Here is a 20903-nt window from a genome sequence, read left to right as displayed (position 1 = left end):
GTGAATCTTGTGCCTCGTTCAAGGGATCTTCTCGGGGCTCTCGCTGGCTTCTGAGAGAGTCTGGCTCATCAAATTGCTTTGATTGTAGTGGGCCCCGATTTAAGGCATGCTTATCCTTGCATCCATTCCTTACTCACGTCTTCTGCCGTCTATCCAGCTGGAACACTTATCTTAAGCATTTGCTAAATAGTTGGAGCTCCATCAGTCATCATATAAAATCTGTGAAGCTAAAACCACTTAAATCACAAACTTTGTGCAATTCACACACGAGTAACTTATTGTCAATACGTCAGCCCACCAAGCAACTGTACATTCATCACATGCATTTAATGAGATTCAATAGAAGAACCCTACAAAAGTTGTCTTTACTAAAACAACTTTTTAATTTTGATTGTCACTGTCGAAGAGGTGTTCAGGTAAAAATCACCCCCCCCCCCAAAAAAAGTCATTTTAAATGGGTTATTAGTACTAATCCCTCATTACCTACTGTATGTTCCCTCTTGCTTGTTCTAAAAGTTTAAAAGCGGATATTGATCACAAAATAAAAGCTTTTACAGAATAGATAACTATACTATTAGGTTGACATTATTTTTAAATGACGCATGTGTCACACATAGATCGAGAGATCGATGGCTGGACAGATGGATAGAGGCGCATTTTCTTCTGCCACAGCCTTAGCGTCAGACTGAACTAAACTGTGGAAATGTAATAATGAGTGTCGAATGAATTGTTCTATGATTGTTCTGCAGTTATGCAATGCTTTTCGGGTTGCAGGTGTCATTGGTACTGTCAGCGCTGCAGGCGGGCAACAAAGGCACCCAGGCATGTATCACAGCAGCAAGCGCTGTTTCTGGCATCATCGCTGACCTGGACACGACCATCATGTTCGCCTCGGCAGGAACACTGAACCCTGAGAATGAGGAGTCCTTTGCTGACCACAGGTGTCTGTGACCTTAGCACACATTCATCATACAAATAAGGACACATAGTACATTTTGTAAGTGGACTCAAACAAAGAGATTGTATCTGCTGTTGTTTTCTCTGAAAATGCCAGTTCTCTATTTTGTGAGTGACTCACTCAGGAGAAGCAGAGCGCCCAAAGTAAACAGACAACGGATGTTGCTGACCAAAAATCTCACCCTCACTTCAAAGAGCCTATTCCTGAATGTAATGAAAGTGCTGATAGTGACACACTGCACCTCTTCTCCCAGGGAAAGCATTTTGAAGACAGCCAAGGCCCTTGTAGAGGACACCAAGCTTCTGGTGGCTGGGGCCGCATCCAGCCAGGAGAAGTTGGCCCAGGCTGCACAGTCCTCAGCTAAGACCATCACCCAGCTCACGGAGGTGGTCAAATTGGGAGCGACGAGCATGGGCTCCGAGGACCCCGAGACACAGGTGACCTGGAAAGCATGTCGATTTTCCTCATTTGATATCATTGCACAAATATGTCATAGGAAAGCTAATGTCCTATGATTTTTGTTCTGCACCTGAATCTAATGCTTCAGGCAAGGACACAGACAACTAGCAAACATGGTTTAAAAAAAAAAACACTCTCATTCATCCCAATACAGATGAGCAATACAAGGACAGGCAGGGAGATTATGCAAGTAAAGAGACAACTGGCAAATGTGGTTAAAAAAAAAAAAAGACACTCAGACTCAACCAGTGACAGATGAATGCCCCAAGGGCACGCAAACAAAAATGAGACCCAATTGGGGAGACACGGCCTGGCAAGGAGCTAATAGATAGGCTCATATAACTAGAAAAACTCATTAAAAGAGCTACTAAAAAACAAAGCATAAAAACAAAGACACAGGTGGGAGACAATGACAGGAAAGGGGCTGATAGGTAAGGAAACAGGCAACTGATAAGCCTTGTTAAAAGAACTAAATACACTCAAGACTCCTCCAAAAGGACATGCTTTGGCACTGCAAGAGACAACGGACAATCCTGGCTCAATGAATCGAATAGGGTCAAACCCATCAAGAAAATAAGACAGAGCTATTTGAGGAGCTGATCGACAGAAAACAGACAATAGACAAACTTGATTAAACTAACAAAATGCAATCGGACTAATCAAGAAGAAGGGCAAGGCAAGAGTCTGTCAAGAGTCCATATAAGCCATTGACATACAACTTCATCCCTCCCACCCAGCATATCATGACTGGAAGGGAGTGATGAATGCTACACGAAGAAATCCTCTCCCCAGGCTAGCGCTGATGAGCCTGAGCTCACAGCGTTGTGGTTTATTGATCCCAGCTTCATCTCCTCAGGTGGTTCTGATCAACGCAGTGCGCGACGTGGCCAAGGCCCTGGCCGAACTCATCAGCGCCACCAAGTGTGCCGCAGGCAAGCCTGCCGACGACCCGTCCATGTATCAGCTAAAAGGCGCCGCTAAGGTAAAAGGTGTAGGCCAGTCGAGAACATGGCCGCCTTATCTCTTGCTCGTATTCACCATTACAAAACTGTTAAAGTCGTCTTTCAATATTCTCACAGTTGCTATCAGTGCATTCAACAACTCAGGCAAGAAACTTTCTCAGCGGATGCGCAGTATTTGTCTTCCTCACAGCTATCATACAAATAAACCTCATGTAACTTTAACTGCTGCATATGGTTTGTAGTGCATTTTCATTTAAATGGAATGGGGGCCACCCAGAGTCTTGGTTCCATTGACAGATTGTTTCTGTTCCAACAGCATATGGTGACCCTCACCCCCCCTGCACCCCAAACATGGGACCGTCTGAAAGTCCTGCTGTGCATTTATTTGCTCACATTACTTATCTTGTAAAGCTCCTGTTGCGGAATGCAGAAGGAGCCTTGTGTAAAATATATCAGCATGAGGAAATGTTCATTTCTTCCAAATTGGGTATCATTGAAGTAATGAATGTGTTTTCTCTGTCTTTATCAGCTGTGCAATTATAATCAAATAAGCACCTTCAACTCCTAAAAAAAAATAAAAAATAAACATTCGTTTTTAATGAGCACTTGTATTTGTATGTAACGTCTGTTTTAGATTTAAGGAGAAAGAGCTCCACCTCCTGGTTTGACAGCAAGCCTCATCCAGTTGACTGGCTTTATTTGACAGGTCATGGTCACCAACGTGACATCTCTTCTCAAAACGGTGAAGGCAGTGGAGGATGAAGCCACTCGCGGGACGAGGGCACTGGAGGCCACCATTGAGTTCATCAAGCAGGAGCTGACAGTAAGACTGCCTGACAGGCCGGATGTATTATTTTAGGGTGATGAAACGTGGCCCCGCACTGAATCGGCCTTAAAGAGGGTCAGGGATATTTATGTCTATTATTCGGAACCAAACGACTCCTCTGCTCTCTTTATCCGGCTCTATTGCTTACATCCGTTGTGGGATTTTTACAAATCTTATCATGGGATAAAGCTGGAGACTGTGAGGGCAAGATGAGAATTTTACATTTCCACGAATTCTTATCATAATGCCACGAGCCTCAGAGCGAGCTTGTAACTTTCACTTTCACGCCTATCTTCTGTGTGCGTTTTTTTATTTTTGCTGCTTTACACGGGAGCATTTGTGATCCTCACTGCCATGTGTATGACGCGTCTCTATCGCAGGTGTTCCTGTCGAAGGACGTCCCGGACAAGTCCACCACACCTGAGGAGTTTATCCGCATGACAAAGGGCATCACCATGGCGACGGCCAAAGCCGTAGCAGCGGGCAATTCTGCTCAGCAAGAAGACGTGATCGCCACGGCCAACCTGAGCCGCAAAGCTATTTCTGATATGATGACAGCCTGCAAGGTTCTTATCCAAATGCGACCTTATACACACAGAGACACACAGGCACACACCACTGCAGGACCAGTTGGCTGCTTGAGTCTAAACTATTGATATCATATGCAAAATGTATTGTACTGTATATCAACAATTTTGATTTACTACAGATTGAATCCAGGTACAAAACATGTACATCATCTTCTTATGGGTAAATTACTCTTTAAGAAATAATTAAAAAAAAATGCAAAGGCAATGATATGCTGAAAAGTGCCGTAAAATATTAGTTGTGATTTCAAATAATGTGTCCGCATTTCCTTCTTGAAGTTTTCAGCTGTGTGACATCCCACTGGGAGGCATTTATTTTGGTCTCCTTGAAATTCCCAGATTCCTTTATTTTCTCTCTCGATTCAGAAAGCAGCACACCACCCAGAAGTGAGCGAGGACTTAAAAAGCAAGGCCCTGCAGTACGGCTCCGAATGCACCACGGGATATGTCAACCTTTTGGAACAAGTCCTACAGGTTGGAATGAGACATTTGCTCTACTTTTTGTGTACATGCTGCTTTAGATGATAAGTGGCACTGTTTTGCATTCCGCAGCACACACTTCACAAATCATAAAAACAACATTCAGATAATGAAATCTTTATCAAATGTTTAACTTAGTTGGTTTTTTTTTTATAATTCCATAATTTTCGCTACAGCATTTTCATGGCAAAATTTAGAATGTTCAGCACAGCATGCTAATGTTCCTTTTTGTTTATTTAACTTTTGTCATCTATCAATGTCAAAAACTATCCTCTACACAGGACACAGTTACTACTGATTCTGTTGGGTATTCCTTAATTCTATCTTTGTGCACTCTTAGGTGTTTCTTACTCAATTATCATCCATCCATATGTTTTCTATAGAGCGTGTCCTCATTAGGGTCATGGGTGACCAGGCGCATATGCGAGTTGAATTTGGGTGGGAGGCAGGATACACCCTGGACTCATCACCTGTCAACCGCAGGACACATACTCATATTCACACCTATGGTCAATTTAGAGTCTACAATAAACCTACTATTTATTTTACATTTATGACTTAACGTACGTGGGTGGAAACCACAGTACCTGGGCAAAACCCACACAAGCACGCAGAAAGAATGGAAGGCCCGACCTGTGATTCAAAGCCCAAACCTCAGAACTGTGATGCCCTACGCAGTTATCTTGTGGGTGTTGATCACAATGAAGTGCCTTCCTTCATCAGAATCACTCAATCATTATGGAAATGGGAGAAGAAGAAAAAAAATTGTACTCTTATATACAGTAAATTGATAAATATTTGCGCACATACCAGTACTAAGTACATGAGTCACTCAAAATGTGATTTTCCTTTATTGTATTTTTGTTTTTTTGTTGGATGTAAGTGACTTTGGCATGTCCCTCAAACTGCTCTCCTAACAAAGGTGCGGCTAAATGATACCAAATCAAAAATATTTTTGTATGTTGGTATTGTTCACAATTATTTTTTTTGATAAAATGGGTCTTTTTGATTGTGTATATTCTATTTTCATGATCATCTTGAAAATGTTGCATGTGTCTCTGTCTGAAATTGCGGTCCATCCTGTTATAATGGAAAAGAAAGCCACTGTTGTTTCTAGTGACTACGTCCAGCGTTTTGTTTTACTTCAATAGTAGCTAGTTGCAAAACACATTTTTACACTTCTGTTTCATAATTTTCATTCTATTATGTGTGTGTTGGATGTTGTTAAACTTAAAGAGAAAGTCAAGTCAAAAATGTGCTATACGATGACCGCAAATGGCAAAATGGCTGCCTACTGAGATGCCTAAAAACAGGGTGTTTTGCTGCTTAATTCATATCAGAATATCGTATTTATAGCGGTGGGGCCGCATAGAACATATTCTTGTAAAGAACATTTTTGACTTACCGGTAACTTCCCATTTAACACGTCCACATTGTCATATTGAAATAGCAAGTCATATATAAAATACATTTGCTAAACAGTACACAGTCAGCTTGATAACTGAGTGATGTTTCTAAGTGAAGGTGCGCTGCTTATTAAATGCTAACATTAGCCCAAAATTGCTGCCCTGTCTTTGTCCACCCTGTCAGCAAACTCAAATATTTTACTGTTTGCATGTACATTGTCTGCTTGCAATTAGTTTATTACCAAAAAAAAAGAAAGAAAAAAGTGTGCATGGAGCTTGAACATTATGCATTTGTAGCATCTGCTCAATACAATCTTCAGTGGGAAACGTTTTGGGGTTGAAATGCTCAAATGCAGAATCTGAAAGGCACCTTGTGGTGATATTGACTCATACTCTTTATTAACATATTTAAATGAATGCAGTAGTAGTGGTCATCTTTTTTTATATTGTTGGTGTTTCCGCTCATATGGACTGCACGTGTGTGTTCAGGTGCTGCAGAGGCCCACATCGGAGCAGAAGCATCAACTGGCCGGTCATTCGAAGCATGTGGCGGCGTGTGTGACGGAGCTCATCCAGACAGCCGAGGCCATGAAAGGTGAGGCCGGCTGCCGCATACATACTGTATACTTACTTGCACACTCCCACACAACACATAGCATCGCGGCCTTTAATACTCCAGCTGTTTTGTTTCCCCTATAAACGATGAATCTTGTATATGACACTGAGACATTATCAACACTGCGCGGCAAATCTGCTAAAAGATTCCCATTATGAATTCAATTTCATAAACAGGATTGCAGAGATGTAAGCGATTAAGTTGAAGGAGCGCTAATCCTCAGTGCATGAATAATATCGCAAAATGTCACAAAGCATGAGAGATGCATCACAATCCGTCTGTGTCAGGTCACCACAATCACATTAGAATATTGAAATTGGACCAAGCGGTGGTTGCACTGCAAAATTGCTCCAAATTAAGCTCAGCTGTGGTTATGACACAAATATGTTGGCTGCACTGCTGCGTCTTGACAGCAGTAATAGATTGTGTCTGAATGAGAATTAGATTTCAGAGCGTACACCGAGACGCGCTGGGGCTATCTACTTTATCATTCTAACATCCCATGTGCTCTCTCTTTCCCTCACCCTTCTTCTTCCCTTGCTGCCTCAGATGGAGGTAAGTGCGCTATGGTGTGTTTTGCTCCTTGGATCGGCTTTCATAGAGTCGGGAAGGGGGTAGAGGAGTGTAGACGGCTGGAAAGGTGGTGGGGGTTGCAGGGCAGATTTCCCCTGAGCTCAACCGCGTAATCTTGGAAAACACGTTCCCATCTGCCTTACCAAGCTGTTCGCAAAAGTGCTGTGTTTTATAGACCTCTGCAAAAAGGCCCATCAAAAGTGAATTGCTTCCTTTAGTTTCTCTTATTTAACTTTGAGGCGTTGCAGCAAGCACGCAAAGTCGAGCATCAGTTGGGAGTGCGTTGTGGAAAAAAAGGTTATCAGCGAAAGCCGTTCTGTTGTGAGTCAAAGAAAAACATGTTCTGGTGCCTTTCAGGATCAGAGTGTGTGGACCCCGAGGACCCCACTGTCATCGCAGAGAGCGAGCTCCTCGGAGCAGCGGCCTCCATTGAAGCTGCGGCCAAGAAACTAGAGCAGCTGAAGCCCCGAGCCAAGCCCAAGGTAGATGTTGCCTTCTCGGCCCTTTCCACCCACACATACTGGCATGCACGCACAAACAGCTTTTGGCTATTAATCATCAGGGAGCCGCATTGCCCCATCGTAGGAAAAGGTGACACCGTCTTTTCTTTCCGTGCCGTTATCTGGCTATCGCTGCAGATGAATGTTTCTTTGTTCCGGCTCGCACAGCTGGTCCTCTGTAAACTTTCTTGGACTTTCGTATTTTGAGCTCCGTTGCCAGGAAACGTAATTACCCTGCGGGGTTCTCAAGAATAAGATGAACTGGGTTTAAAAGGGTGCAATGGACTGTCGTGACCCTTTTTCCTAAAGAGGGGGCCTCCGCCTTATTAAACGTATTTCCTTTTTTTTTTTTTATTGCAGGGTTTCTCGTTTAAAAACTAAGCTGAGTCTTCTCCCCTTCAATGCTGTGGTATTGCCTACTTAAGTGCATTGAGAAAATAGATGGGAAATGATTAAACCCTGTTGTTTGTATGTGATGTGCAACAGCATGATTGTGTGTAGCAGCATGATTGTGTGTTTTGTTTTTGGGATAGTTTAATCCCCCTTGCATCTCCCCTTTGTGCTTTCCTACTTCACTTTACCTCTTCCAGTGCACTCAGTAATTGTCAGATCAACCCCCTGTCTGTGTCATATGAAGGAACGCATATTTAGGTCAACCCACTTTTAATAAAAACCGTAATGCTCTGTCTCATACTCTAATTCCATGAGGGCATTTATTATCAGGCCTCTGTTTTTTTTGTTATGATTTTTTCTATAAAAGGAGATTAGTGAGTAAAAGGCTTTTCTCCTCTTGTAGATGTCAGTGCCTCCCTCTAGTGATCTCATTTGATGCATTGGAAGACGATTTAGGAGGGAAATACTGCTAGTTGTTTTCCAATTTAATATCCAACTACTGACTGTCTTCTATGTTTAGAATCAAGATAATGTTTTAATTTAATTTGAATCCTTCTAATTGATGTGTGTGTTAGTGCGAACCGAATGATTCCGTGCAGAGGCAGAACTAATAAAGTGGCAACTCCTGTGTAATTTCAAGAGCAAACGACTCAATAAAATAGCGGCCCAATTTCATCGCAGTGTCGCTTCTATCAAACCTTTTTAATCCTCTTTTCTCCTGCTCCTCATCCGTCGTCACCCTCAGCGGGGATGGGGGTGGGCGGGCAGTGCTTTGGTTCACCCACCCCGGCATGCATGCCTCCTTGCCTCCCGACCCCTCTCAGAGCCTTTGTAGACCCGGAGGACTTCTCTGCAGGGCTCTGTCTGATATGTTTGATATATTAGGTTGTTATTCAGTCCAACTATGTATCAAACATATTCCTACAGTGTCCCGCCATGTCTCCTGCCACCTGTGCCTTTTGTGTTTCTGGAGATTTTGGGTGCACAATCATGTGACTGTCCCTGGACTGATCGTGGTTAGTTCAGGTCCTGTGCGATCATTCAAAGTCATGTTCACTTTTGTGTTTTAAGGTAAAATATTTTCCATATGACTTACGGTGCTATGAAAGACAATAACTTGAAGGCTAAGGTTAGATATTTTGAGTATTTTGGGGGCTTTTTAAAAAATTCTTTACAAAATTGAGAGAGGGAAGTCTGGGCTTCCCTGCTGAAGCTGCTGCCTCCGCAACCTGAGCTGTAGATGGATGGATGGATGGAAATTGTGAATATTGTTTGTTTGGTCACTACTCACTATGCCCTATGTTATATTTTTTAAATATTTTATTTTTTAGTTTAGTAGTGAAGTAATTAGGTGTGTATGTATACACACAGACACACACACACACTTTAAAATGGCGTACACTGGAGCCCTGCTATTCACGGAGAGTAGGGACACAGCACGACTACAAATAACAAACCCATGAATAATTGACCCTCCCTTATAATTGCCATGAAAAAACAAATCAGAAGATACAAATAAGCAGGGGACTGGGTCAAAAAACACAGTTAAGCTAGAGTTTCTTCTCGGGCTCTGCACGAATCGGTGGTGACGCGAATCGGCTGTTAAAGATAAACGCCAAATCAGACTTTTCAGATTCGAGTCAAAACGGGTCATAGCATGTTGTCCCGTGTATTGTCACAGAGACATGTTTGGATGGCACTCATGTCTCACTGTGACGGATGTATATGGGGAGTGCACATGCGTGAAAGCGCGCTGCATTCAAGGACAACGCCCGGAAGCATTTGCGTGTCTATGGGAATATTTGGCCAGCTAATGAGCATTAAATTCAACTATTAAGCAGTCAGTCAATAAAGCCCAGCAAGCCAGCCTTTGCCTTTGTTACTTCACTGCTAGATTAGCGGTAGTCGCTGGTATGACACAGTACAGATGGATTTACTGGAAAAACACCCTGGATTCTACAGTAGGCCAGGGTACGATGAGGAATCCTGTAAATTGAAGTAAGCTACTTTAAACGAAAAAGGAAAAGCTTTCCATAAGGTTGCTTTCTCAACGCACCACTGTATACTCTGGTTCAATACATAGGTATGTCTTGAAATAAGTGAATTAATGAGGCTTTGTATAGCTCAAATTATGGTGTCAATAAAGCATTGACCATTTTGATCAAATTGCAATTTTCATCTATTTAATGGAGGGATGGATGGACTATAAAGCGTTTTGGGGGAAAGTACAATAAGTACCTGATTCAAGTTCATTCTGTACTCACTCGTTAACATGAACACGAATAGTGAACGCCGATTTTGGGTGTGAGTCTGAGCTCTAGTTTCCTCGAATGACAAGATAGCTTCCAAAAAAGATCTGAATAGGTGATGAATGCCGAATCACAAATTTGCAAGGGTCCATTGTACTGTGAAAACAACAAAACAAAGAAAATTATAAACTTTTTTTTTTTTACATAACATAATTGCTCATCGCAATAACAATACAATACAATTGTATTTATATAGCGCGTTTCATAACAGCTAGAGCTGTAACAAAGACATAATTGACCCACTTAGTGTGTCCATTCGTATATTCTGCACAACTGATGATTGTGGGGATCATATTGAAATCCAGGCCTCTTTGAATGTTTGTATTGACAGAAGTCATGTAATGTTGCTATGTATCTTTGTCTGAATGTCTCTCTTCTCTGACCTCCAGCAGGCTGACGAGACGCTGGATTTCGAGGAGCAGATTCTCGAAGCAGCCAAGTCCATCGCTGCGGCGACCAGCGCTCTTGTCAAGTCTGCATCAGCAGCCCAAAGAGAGCTGGTGGCACAGGGCAAGGTCAGCCAAACGTCACTCAAAAATGCTTCAAAGTCGCTGATGTTGATGTTGTCAGGGAACGTTACACCAGTGTTTCCAAACCTTCATTGAGTCAAGGCACATCTGGAGCAATAGCCTTTAATCAGTATAACACTGTTTGTCATTGGCCGAGATGAACAAAGATATCGTGCTTGTGGTAAATAAATAATGATTTTCAGACCAGTTAAAGGGAAATCAACCCAAAGATATATTTTTTCAAGAATATGTTCCCAGCACTCCCACTAGTTGAAACACGGCATTCTGATTAATATTGCGTTTATGGAATATGACTTAAGCAGCAAAATCAACCCATTTTTAGCCATGTCAGTGGTCGGCCATGTTGTCATTTCTGTTGCCTGAAAATGACATCACAACTACTCAGGGCTCAGGCAACGACCAATCACGGCTCAGCTTCAAAAAGCAGGTCATCCGTGATTGGCCGTTACCAGTGATGTCATTTTCAGTCGAGAGAAGTGACAAAATGGCCGCCCGCAGAAATGGCAGATGGATTAACTCTTATTCTACAAGCGCAATATTAATCATATTTCCTTGTCTCAACTGGTAGGCTTGCATAGAACATATTCTTGAAAAAAATATGTTTGGGTTGACTACTTACTTCTCCTTTAAATGAAATAAGATAATATTACAGTGGTTAGGAATCACTGGTTTCCTCTATGCCATTCTCAGGTTGGATCCAATCTAGCCAATGCAGTGGACGACGGCCAGTGGTCGCAAGGACTCATATCTGCTGTGAGTGTTGTTGTCTTCAGTCAGACAGAACTAATGACAGATCCTACTGAGTATGAGCTCTTTGTATGTCACTTGCTGCAGGCCCGTATGGTTGCCGCGGCCACTAGTAACCTGTGCGAGGCGGCCAACGCGTCGGTGCAGGGCCACGCCAGCGAGGAGAAGCTCATCTGTTCGGCCAAGCAGGTGGCTGCCTCCACGGCGCAGCTGCTGGTGGCCTGCAAGGTGAAGGCGGACCAGGATTCGGAGGCAATGAAGAGACTACAGGTAGAACCTGCTGCTAGAATGCTTGGAGCCACTTAAAAGGTGTTGCATGCTAATTCTGGCACGTTTTCTTCTTCCTCCTAAAGGCTGCTGGCAACGCAGTGAAGCGAGCCTCAGACAACCTGGTGAAGGCGGCTCAGAAAGCAGCATTCGACAAGACAGAGGATGACAGTGTGGTGGTGAAGACCAAATTTGTTGGAGGCATCGCTCAGGTACTCAGATAAGCAGACGTGCTTATCAAGGGTATTAGAGTTCACGAAAATTAACGAAATAACTCAACTAATATAGAAAAAACATTTTCGTTGACAAAATCAAATAAGAATGGAAATGCTTCCAAAAAAGAAAAAAACTAACTGAAACTACATCTTACATTTATAAAACTAACTATAATTATAGTGAAAATGGCCACCCTTGTCAGTTTATAACACACATGAGCTTTCAAGATTCATTTTAAATGTATTTATTTCTATATTGCTGTACACCCGTACAGAAGAAGGAAGGTCAAACAGTTGTTTGACAATTGTAGTTTACTTTATTACACAATACTTAATGACTTTTTTTTATCTTGCATTCATCAAGTACTCCATATATTTAAAAAAGTACAGTAGCTAAAAAGAATCAAACTAAACTAAAACAAAGCATTTACAAAAACAACTAACAAACGTTCTCTAAAGTCTAATTAAAATTAACAGAATTTTGACAAATTTAAGTCAAAATGAAATACCGTAAGAACGAATTATAATGAAAAAGCCGAAACTACTTATGTTGTGGTGCTTTAGACTTTGACAGAAGTGCTGCCTTTTGTTCTACAAGAATTTACCATTGCGAAGGAACAGTGGCTTACCACTGTACTTGCTGTTTTTCATTTGATTTTTTTTTTTTATCAAGGTCCCAGCAAATCTGCAAAAAAAAGTCTTAAAAGGCATTGAATTAATCAAGGGCTTATTTAGCATTAAAATGTCTCAATTCAATCTTTCAAAAGGTGTCAAAAAATTGTATCATGATTGTATGAGGATTGTAAATATTCTCAAATCTCAAAATAAATTAACATTCTTTCCAAAAATTTAAAAATAAATAACAGAATGACTCTTGTGAAAACATCGAACAATCACGACGGCTTTGGAGTGTAAAGGTTAATTGTTTCTTTCTCTCCATTTGAGAGAAGCTCAGTGATGATCTTCTTCCACCGCAGTACTGTTACGCATATGTTCAGCTTTTTCATTTTGTCTTTACAAACTCGCTGTGGGGCAACAATAGCGGTTTGCATCCCTGCCTCACAGTTCTGGGATTGGAACCTTGGCTCGAGTGTGCATGTTCTTGCCCTGCTTCTCCAAGTACTCCGGCTTCCTCCCACATCCCAAAAATTTGCAGGATAGGTTCAGCGGAGACTCCAAATTGTCCATAGATGTGAAATGTGTTTTGTCTAAATGTGCCCTGTGATTGGCTGGCGACTAGTCCAGGATGCACACTGCCGTAAACCCAAAGTCAGCTGGCAAATTTTAAATTGTAATGTCTATTTTGTCTCCCTCCTATTTGATTATGATGTTGTGAAATGTCACGAGTGGATCCATAGAAGCTAGCTGTCCACACAGCTGCCGTGTCATCTGTTTGCCATCCGTCTCAGATCATTGCAGCTCAGGAGGAGATGCTGAGGAAGGAGCGCGAGCTGGAGGAAGCCCGGAAGAAGCTGGCTCAGATCCGACAGCAGCAGTACAAGTTCTTGCCCACCGAGCTGAGGGAGGACGAGGGTTGATGGCAGGCCAAGATCGGACGCTCTCGCGCCAGCGCCGCTGGCTCTCCTCTCATGTAAACTGAGGATTATACAGCACTTGAAACAGGCCCGTTTGGTAAGATGACCAAGTGCCTGTGCTTTGTCGTGTATTTGTGTGTGTATGTGTGTGTGTCAGTGACAGGCGCTGGCGTTTCCATGAATAATGTCAACGTTTGAGACCGTGCGATGAAGTCGTGTGTGAAACTTTTTGTTCCTGCGTCGTTAATGTCACAATAATGACGTGAAGAAAGTTCTAAAATCTATCATTGTTACTGAATGTTTTATAGTCAGTGAGCAAATAGTCGTGAGCAGATGATCGTGGCAGAGTCAAGCTAAGGGTCCATAGCTTCTCTTATTCTATTTGAAAGGACCAAAACAAAGGCAGGAGGGGGATGTCTCACTTCACCACTGGCTTGCATGCACCATCAAATCTATACATATCAATGAAGCTACTAACCAATAGAGTAGTAGAGCATAATGGCACTTATTAAAATGCGATATAAAAATGAAGAGCTTTTTCCAAAACGCGATAAATGGCACATTTTGAAAAAAAAAATTGATCTTGCCATGCCATTTTGTTGTGTACAGATTCTTATTATCGTTTGTTGAACGTGTTCAGACTGAGCCAATGAATTGTTTTAACAGGTTAAATTCATGATTGTCATTTTTTTCACTGCATAATCCAAATGGATTTATAGTGTTTTGGAAAAGAATCCTTCCGATTTGAACTTCGGGGCTGCCAGCAAACCTAAAAGAAAAATTATATTTATTCTCGACTGATAGTTTCAAAGAAAGTAGTTTTTCTTACAGAGTGGACCGGAAAGTTGTGTCTTGTTGTGACCAAAATGATCTGCTTGCTTCTCACCTCACTCCATCTTTGAAAAACGCAAACTCGCGCAGAGCAGTGCAACAATCTTGCTGGCATTCCTTAATGGTGTTCAAACTTTTTTTCAAATATTTTTTTACACTAATAACGATAAGTGTTGCAGTGGAACTTCTAAGGTCAAATGCCAGTCAATTTAGTTCAGATTGCGTATAATTGAAATAGATGTGTTGCTCTCATAAAAGCTATTTTCATAAAACCTATTTTGAAGGAACATTGTCATACAAGAGTAAAGTTCAACACTGTTAATGAGTACAATAGCAAAGTGTAAATATGCGAATTAAGATATGTTTCGTCCCCATTTCAACTTCAGAGGTTCGATTGCACTTATTATAAGACACATTCAAACTATCAGCAAAATTTGCAAGGCACAAGTAATTTTAAAGTATTGATTAGCAATATGTTCTCATGAGAGTAGGTAGGAATTATGACAATAAAATAATACTATACTGTATTGTATAGAAAATGGACTATTTTCTAGCAAAAAAAAAAAAAAAACTGAGCAATATAAGCATCGTGTAAGCCAAGGCCAGTTGCATGCACACACCCAAGCGGCAACATGCTCCTAAAAAAACAAAATGGCAAATACTGTATGCTGAAATATGGGCAAATTGTTGTTTTGCCATGAAAACTCCAGTTTGCCTTCTTCAAAGTATGTTTTACTTTCATAACATTTCATTTGAGAAAACAAATCTGCTTCAAATGACCTGTAATTATGACGGCGCTTACTACATCCCGTGCATTACTTTGTGTAAAACATTTTGCGGGAACAACCTTTTGTTTTTGCATCACTGGCAGGTACATGCGACGACATTTTAAATACTTTAATGATTGAGATATACTGTATTTCACTTGGCAAATTTAGTCATGGACATACACCACTCACAAAAAGTGTGAGATCATTGAATTTATTCCAAATGTCAAATTCTTGCTTTTTAACTTTCGTTGCTAACCGGGGTGGCTTTTCCACGGTAGTTTGAGCAAAGCTCCTGAATCCAAGGAAGCAAGTAAGCGCGAGGGGGTGTGCCCGCAAGGGTACGGCAAATGATTAACACTTCCTTGGTCAGATACTTTTGTCTCTGATTGGTTGTTTTTCCTCGGGCGCTATGGTTTCTTAAAAAACACATTAGAGGTATAAGATTTTTTTTGTCCATTCCTTGAAGATCATTTTGCTAATGTACTACTGTCAGGCTTACACTCACAGTTTTAACAAGTATGACCAAAAGTGGGGTTTTGTTTGTTGTGTTTTGGGGGTTTTTTTTCAAACCCCCAATTTAGTTTGACCTTCTTTAAATTTGTTAATGCACATGTTCGATGTCCCACTAATTTTGCTGTTCCCTAGCAAGGAGCCAAAAGGGCAAAATTTACAACAGGTGTTATCCATGAATGGACCAGTACATTACCTGGTCCAATTAGAATTACCGGTAGTATTAAGCAGTCCTCTTAATAATCATGCTGCTTACGTTTTGTCAATCATGAGACCCAAGACCAAAAAAAATAATTTTATCAACAGACATTCAAAGACGGGAAGAGTCACAGAAAAGCATAGAAGTGGACATCCTTTGAAATGTTTGTGGATCCAACAACCTGTTGTGAATTTTGCCATTCGGACGTTCAAAAACTACTAAAACATCTGAGAATGTGCATTCTAAAATATAGATAAGTTTAGGTTCACCTGAAAAGGTTATCGTGCATATCAGGTTTATCCCGAAATTTCACCCCATAACTTTTGTGAGTCGTGTGCATTTTAATGATAGAGTATAAGGTCTATTTGTCACATCAAATATTTACATTTACAATAATTATCGTCACAATTTCATTAGGGCACATAGCATCCATATGTATCCTCAATGGTTCATGTAGATTCACTGTACGAATACACTGGCGAGCTGGTGAGGAAGGTCTTGCACTGTTACGAGGACTGACTGCACGTTATGTTGAATGAAACGAGCCTATTGGATGCACTGAAATTGCTTTCGAAAGCTTCCATTGTTGTAAATCTAAGACATTCCTTCACTCGCTGACAAAGGTAAGAAACTAAAGCTGTGGTTCAGGAGCCCGGTTCAGTCCGTCTTCTGTATCGGGAATTTGCCAGCAGGTCAACTCCTGCGTTGTGTCTTAGTGCCTTACTCGAGTGTGTGGTGCAAGCAGCTGAAGATCCCGTCCTGGTTGGAGCTTGAGCCTTGAGAACTTTTTTGCCAATCCCCATCAAGGCCTGAGCGCAACAAGAGGAGTCCTTTGCCATACGATCCAATGCCTTGGCTGACGGCCTATACCTGCCTATATTGCTATCGTGGATACCTTTGAGATTTAGAAACTTTGATGGAATACTAACGGCATTCCTTGAGCATGTTTGTGTTTGAAGTTATGAGAAGTTGTTTAAAAAAATGGGCTGTTCTTGTTCCCTTATCTGTTATCTAACCACTTTAAAATGTCAGTTTTTACTGGTAAGAATTATCCTGCGATGCAGTGCTGAGCAAAGGTCTGAGGCCGACACTAGCTTTGTTGTTTTAATGACTGTTCTCATTGCATTCATTTGGATACAGCAAAAAAAAGCAAATAACACCATTTTTTTCCACTTCATGGGCTCATGAAGTATCATGAAGTCCTTGATGACATTTTTTTGTGTGTTTTGTTTTTGTTTGTTTCTTTATTTGGTTTGCTTTTTCATTGTTTTTTGCTTGTATCATATTTCGTTTTGGCATTTTTTTACTTGTTTTGTTTGGACTTTCCCCCCCATTTGAGTCATTACGGCATATACACTCTTAAAAACGTGCATACGTTGGGTTCATCATAACCCAGATTGGGTGAAATGGTCCAAAAGGGGCCGAGCCAATGCTGGGTTATTTATACACAGCGCATTGGGTTGAGGATTTGGCCCAGAATGTTGGGTCAAGAACTTGATCCAACAAGGCTTTCCAAACTGAGCAGTGTTACCCACTGAGCCATCCAATCACCAACAGTTTCTAAGAATGTTAACCATACACCCAACACAAAACTGTCAAGAATAACCCAACCTTGGGTAACAGTAATGCAATATGTTCAAAATGCACAGCTACCCAGCAAGTAAGTTTGAAAGTGGATACAAAAGAGCATAGTCTGCTACAACAACAAATCTAATGACGGGCCAGTCGTTTTGCCCAGCACTGTGTATTTATTGTCTGAATGATTTGTGCAAATATTCAAGCAAATGGTGGGGAGGGAAGTTGACTGTGTTATGAATAGGTGTTGTGCAAAACCGCGTTTAGTTTGATGACTTGATGCTCTATGTATGATATTTATCTGGTCACAAAACTATTTTTTGTATTCATCACAAAATAAAAAATAAATAAAAAAACAGATCTGCTTAGTTTTGTTCTTTATTGAGACGGCTTTCTACATTCTTTCCAGCAGGTGTCAGCATTGTCCTGTGAAGTTGGAAGGATTGGCAAGTCAGACCATATATAGAAATAGTGGATCTGCTTTTTCTCCCCTCTTCTTTGTCCACTGCTCAGACTTTATATCACACGCTCATTCCCATAATTATGATCAAACCAGTGATGAGTTCACAATGTTACAGCTACACCACTTAAAGATGCTCCAATTAATAATTTCAAGCATTTTTGTTGACATTTCCCTCCCTATTGGGTTGCTACAATAGTGGCAGGCACGTGGGAAGGTACAGGGCTTGTAAAGGATGTTCAGTGGTGTCCCATCGTGTACTGAAGCATCGACATCGACACCATATTTGGTTCTTTGCGCTCATCCAAGGCCAAGCAGCAGACACAGAAGAGGTGCGAGTGACACCGCGTGTTACTCGTACTCACCTCTCTGAGTGAGATTTCTAAGGTTCCATCATACCTCTGGAGAGAAATTACATTCAATTGAGCTGCATCTTATTTAATAGATGACAACAAAATGTTTTTCAAGTTCGATCCTCCTGAAGTGGGAATTTTTTTTAATTCAGCCAAAATTTGCTTTTAAAATTACACAAAACTACCGCGTTCAAACCTCCGTCACGAGACCTCAGCATCGATTAAAATAGAAAAACAGATTACGTATCCAAACTTTTTTGTGCGATGGCTGCATTCAGAAAACATACAAAAAATCTTCATTGAATTGATTAAACATCCTAAACATCCTAGTTTATTTACACCGTTGCATATGTAGAAAAAGCTCTACATGATATAAAACCGTTTTTTTAAACTAGTAACTAGCATTATGGACCATGTCAAATGTCATTTATAGTGTATGCTGTGGGCAATGGATGGAAAAATGAATAGCGGGCCGCAAATGGTCCCCAGGCTGTGGTTTGGACACAGTGGCCTATGTCATACTTTTTATTATTAAAACAATGAAAAGTAACCAATCCAGCTAAATCTGTGCACATGTTTTGCTTTTTCTTTGGCTTTTTTGCAACTGTTATTGGAATAGAAGGACCCGCCTCAAAAGAAGTGCTGAGAGAAGAAGCTAAAAAGGAGATTATCCACCTGAAGTACAAACACAAAGTGAAAAAGTAAGCGTCACTATTTGCATTACTTGTTTTTGTTTGTTTGTGTTTTTAATTTTACATTACTGGTTAACTTCTTTTTTTTTTTACAATTGTGTGAAAATTATCCGAATGTTAAAAATTAGGATACATGAAGATAGGATTCACCAGTCTTTGTGAAAAAGTTTGCTCATAAACAGACAAACATACATTCACACTCACATTCACACCTATGGACAATTTATACTATAATGCTCAATAACCCTCACATGTTTTTGGAATGTGGGAGGAAGCCGAAGTACCCCAAGACTCCACACAAGAAAGCCGAAGCCGAGATTTGAGCCAGAGAACTGACGCATAAACCGCTAGCCGCCGTGCTGCCTACTTTTCACTTCTAATCCTCCTAAATTCTTGTGTGAAGATCTCTGTCCTGCATGCGGCAAGCCAAGGAATTTTCCAGCTGACAAGCAGCACTGTTTGGCTTTCGGTCCATTTTGTTCAGGAAGTTGTTACACTCCCCTGAACATGGTGTAGCACGCAGACAAGGCACATAAACTGTTTAGAAACACTTAAATGTGCCAGATTGTGCTTGCCTGTTCCAAGTAGATACAGAATGTGTGTACAAAGTGGCCAGTGGCACTGTGTTTGGGATTGTAAATGAAGGAATCATGTTGTGACTTTAAGAGCGTGAGGTCATCGTGGCATTCCGCGCTTGTGCTGGCCCTCAAAGATAAACTCAATATTCATCAGCTGACGGAGCGTCTTATTGCTCGGGTCTGGAGCGCATGACTATTTTAGGTCATCGGCAATGCGTTGGTCACATACTGTACTGTATGTAGCTCCTCCGCTTTATCGAGCGTAGTAAAAGGCCAGTGGAAAGGGCTTTGATTTAGGATGTTGCTGTGACGGGAGTCTCAGTGCTGCTGCTACTCCAACGGTACCTATCAAATATCATCATTCAGTGTCATATTGCAGGAAGTCTTTGCAAAATTCCCCGGCCTTTATGTATTGCCAGCTTTGTGGCGAATATGCCAAGTTCCGCCAGATAGCGAGTGGGCGACACTTCCGTGTGGAGTGCGTCGGTCGGTGGCGGCCCGTGCTCTGCTCCAGTATGTGTGCAAAAGAAGCTTCCTTAGCCAACATGTAAGCAAGGATGCCACAGTATTTCTCCGTCAGCAATGACAGCAGGGCTATATTGGGACAGAGCTGAGACTTAAACCTCCCCAGCTAAATTTGGACAACTAACAGCAGGAATATCTGTGAAGCGATATCATTTGACACCCACTTATTCCATAGTTAAGTTCTTAACAGCTTTCCTTGTGATTTCCTTGATTTTCTTTATATCCTATTACTCTCGAATCAGTGCTGAAAGGTGGGACGTGGACCGGAGGAACCGTGGTGCCGACTGCAAATGATCTGCAGCCTCCCCCCTGGGATTTATGTCACAGCACAGTGAAATGCAACACTTCGTCCATCTGAAGCCTCTTAAGTCTTAATTTGGAAACTTTGCTTTAGGCTCGTTAGGTGACTGTCAGTGTGTGGCCTCCACGCCCCTTTTAGAGCTGAACATGCGCAAGTGCCGTGGATGAGGACAGTATCCTCAAGAGAGGATACCGTGTGGGCGTAGCAGCGCGGCTTCACTTAACTGTAAAGGCCCCAGGAAATGGCATTTAACCCTTCACAGAGGCAACTCTTAACCGTGAGCAAAAATACAGCTGTATTGTCTTATTCATATTACAGCTCTAAAATGACTTCCTTATTTTATGTTTAGGGAAATAAGAATGGCATTTTTTCCCGCTTAATCAGTATCTATTATATTTTAAAATTTCACACGGAAGAAACATGTACCACGTTAAGTTTAAATACATAAATAAATGTTAACATTCTTCTTCTGTTTTAATTCTTCTTAGTAAGTCACAGTGTCCCATCACTGGTGAGCTCTTTTTATAACAGACCCGTAGGCTGCTCATGTTGTCCTTGGGGCTAACTTGTACCCCCTTTTTTCTTTTTAGGGCAGTGCTCATTAACAAAGCAAAAAGTTGCCCATGCTTGCTTGATTGGAGACAATTAACTTCAAAGCCTAAATTTTCTTTACTCAACAAGCAGCCAATGATATTGCGCCCTGCATAGACATCCCCTCAAAAAAGAAAAAAAAAGCTCATATCTGG

The 20903-nt window shown here is 41.3% G+C and overlaps 1 protein-coding gene across 7 annotated transcripts in view; it reads left to right on the top strand.

Moving 5' to 3' along the window:
* tln2b (talin 2b) overlaps positions 1-17585 on the top strand; it is a 122637-nt gene extending 105052 nt beyond the window's left edge. For 6 of the 7 annotated variants that reach the window (XM_086027622.1, XM_086027618.1, XM_086027619.1 and 3 more), the window contains 13 exons: positions 775-941; positions 1212-1395; positions 2274-2399; positions 3086-3202; positions 3586-3771; positions 4159-4266; positions 6168-6273; positions 7225-7349; positions 10459-10584; positions 11290-11352; positions 11434-11616; positions 11700-11825; positions 13238-17585. In XM_086027622.1, coding sequence (XP_085883748.1) covers positions 775-941; positions 1212-1395; positions 2274-2399; positions 3086-3202; positions 3586-3771; positions 4159-4266; positions 6168-6273; positions 7225-7349; positions 10459-10584; positions 11290-11352; positions 11434-11616; positions 11700-11825; positions 13238-13366 — 1746 coding nt within the window. In that variant the 3' untranslated portion in view covers positions 13367-17585. The remainder of the gene's footprint in view (positions 1-774; positions 942-1211; positions 1396-2273; positions 2400-3085; positions 3203-3585; positions 3772-4158; positions 4267-6167; positions 6274-7224; positions 7350-10458; positions 10585-11289; positions 11353-11433; positions 11617-11699; positions 11826-13237) is intronic. The other variant, XR_015086415.1, reaches the window with a different exon arrangement.
* The last annotated feature ends 3318 nt before the right edge of the window (positions 17586-20903 follow it).

The sequence above is a fragment of the Filicampus tigris genome, chromosome 4 (genome assembly GCF_054856515.1).
Source record: "Filicampus tigris isolate MCC_2025a chromosome 4, RoL_Ftig_1.0, whole genome shotgun sequence".
Classification (NCBI taxonomy): domain Eukaryota; kingdom Metazoa; phylum Chordata; class Actinopteri; order Syngnathiformes; family Syngnathidae; genus Filicampus; species Filicampus tigris.
The sequence above is the reverse complement of the archived record's forward strand: the minus strand, read 5'-3'. Positions and strand labels throughout refer to the sequence as shown.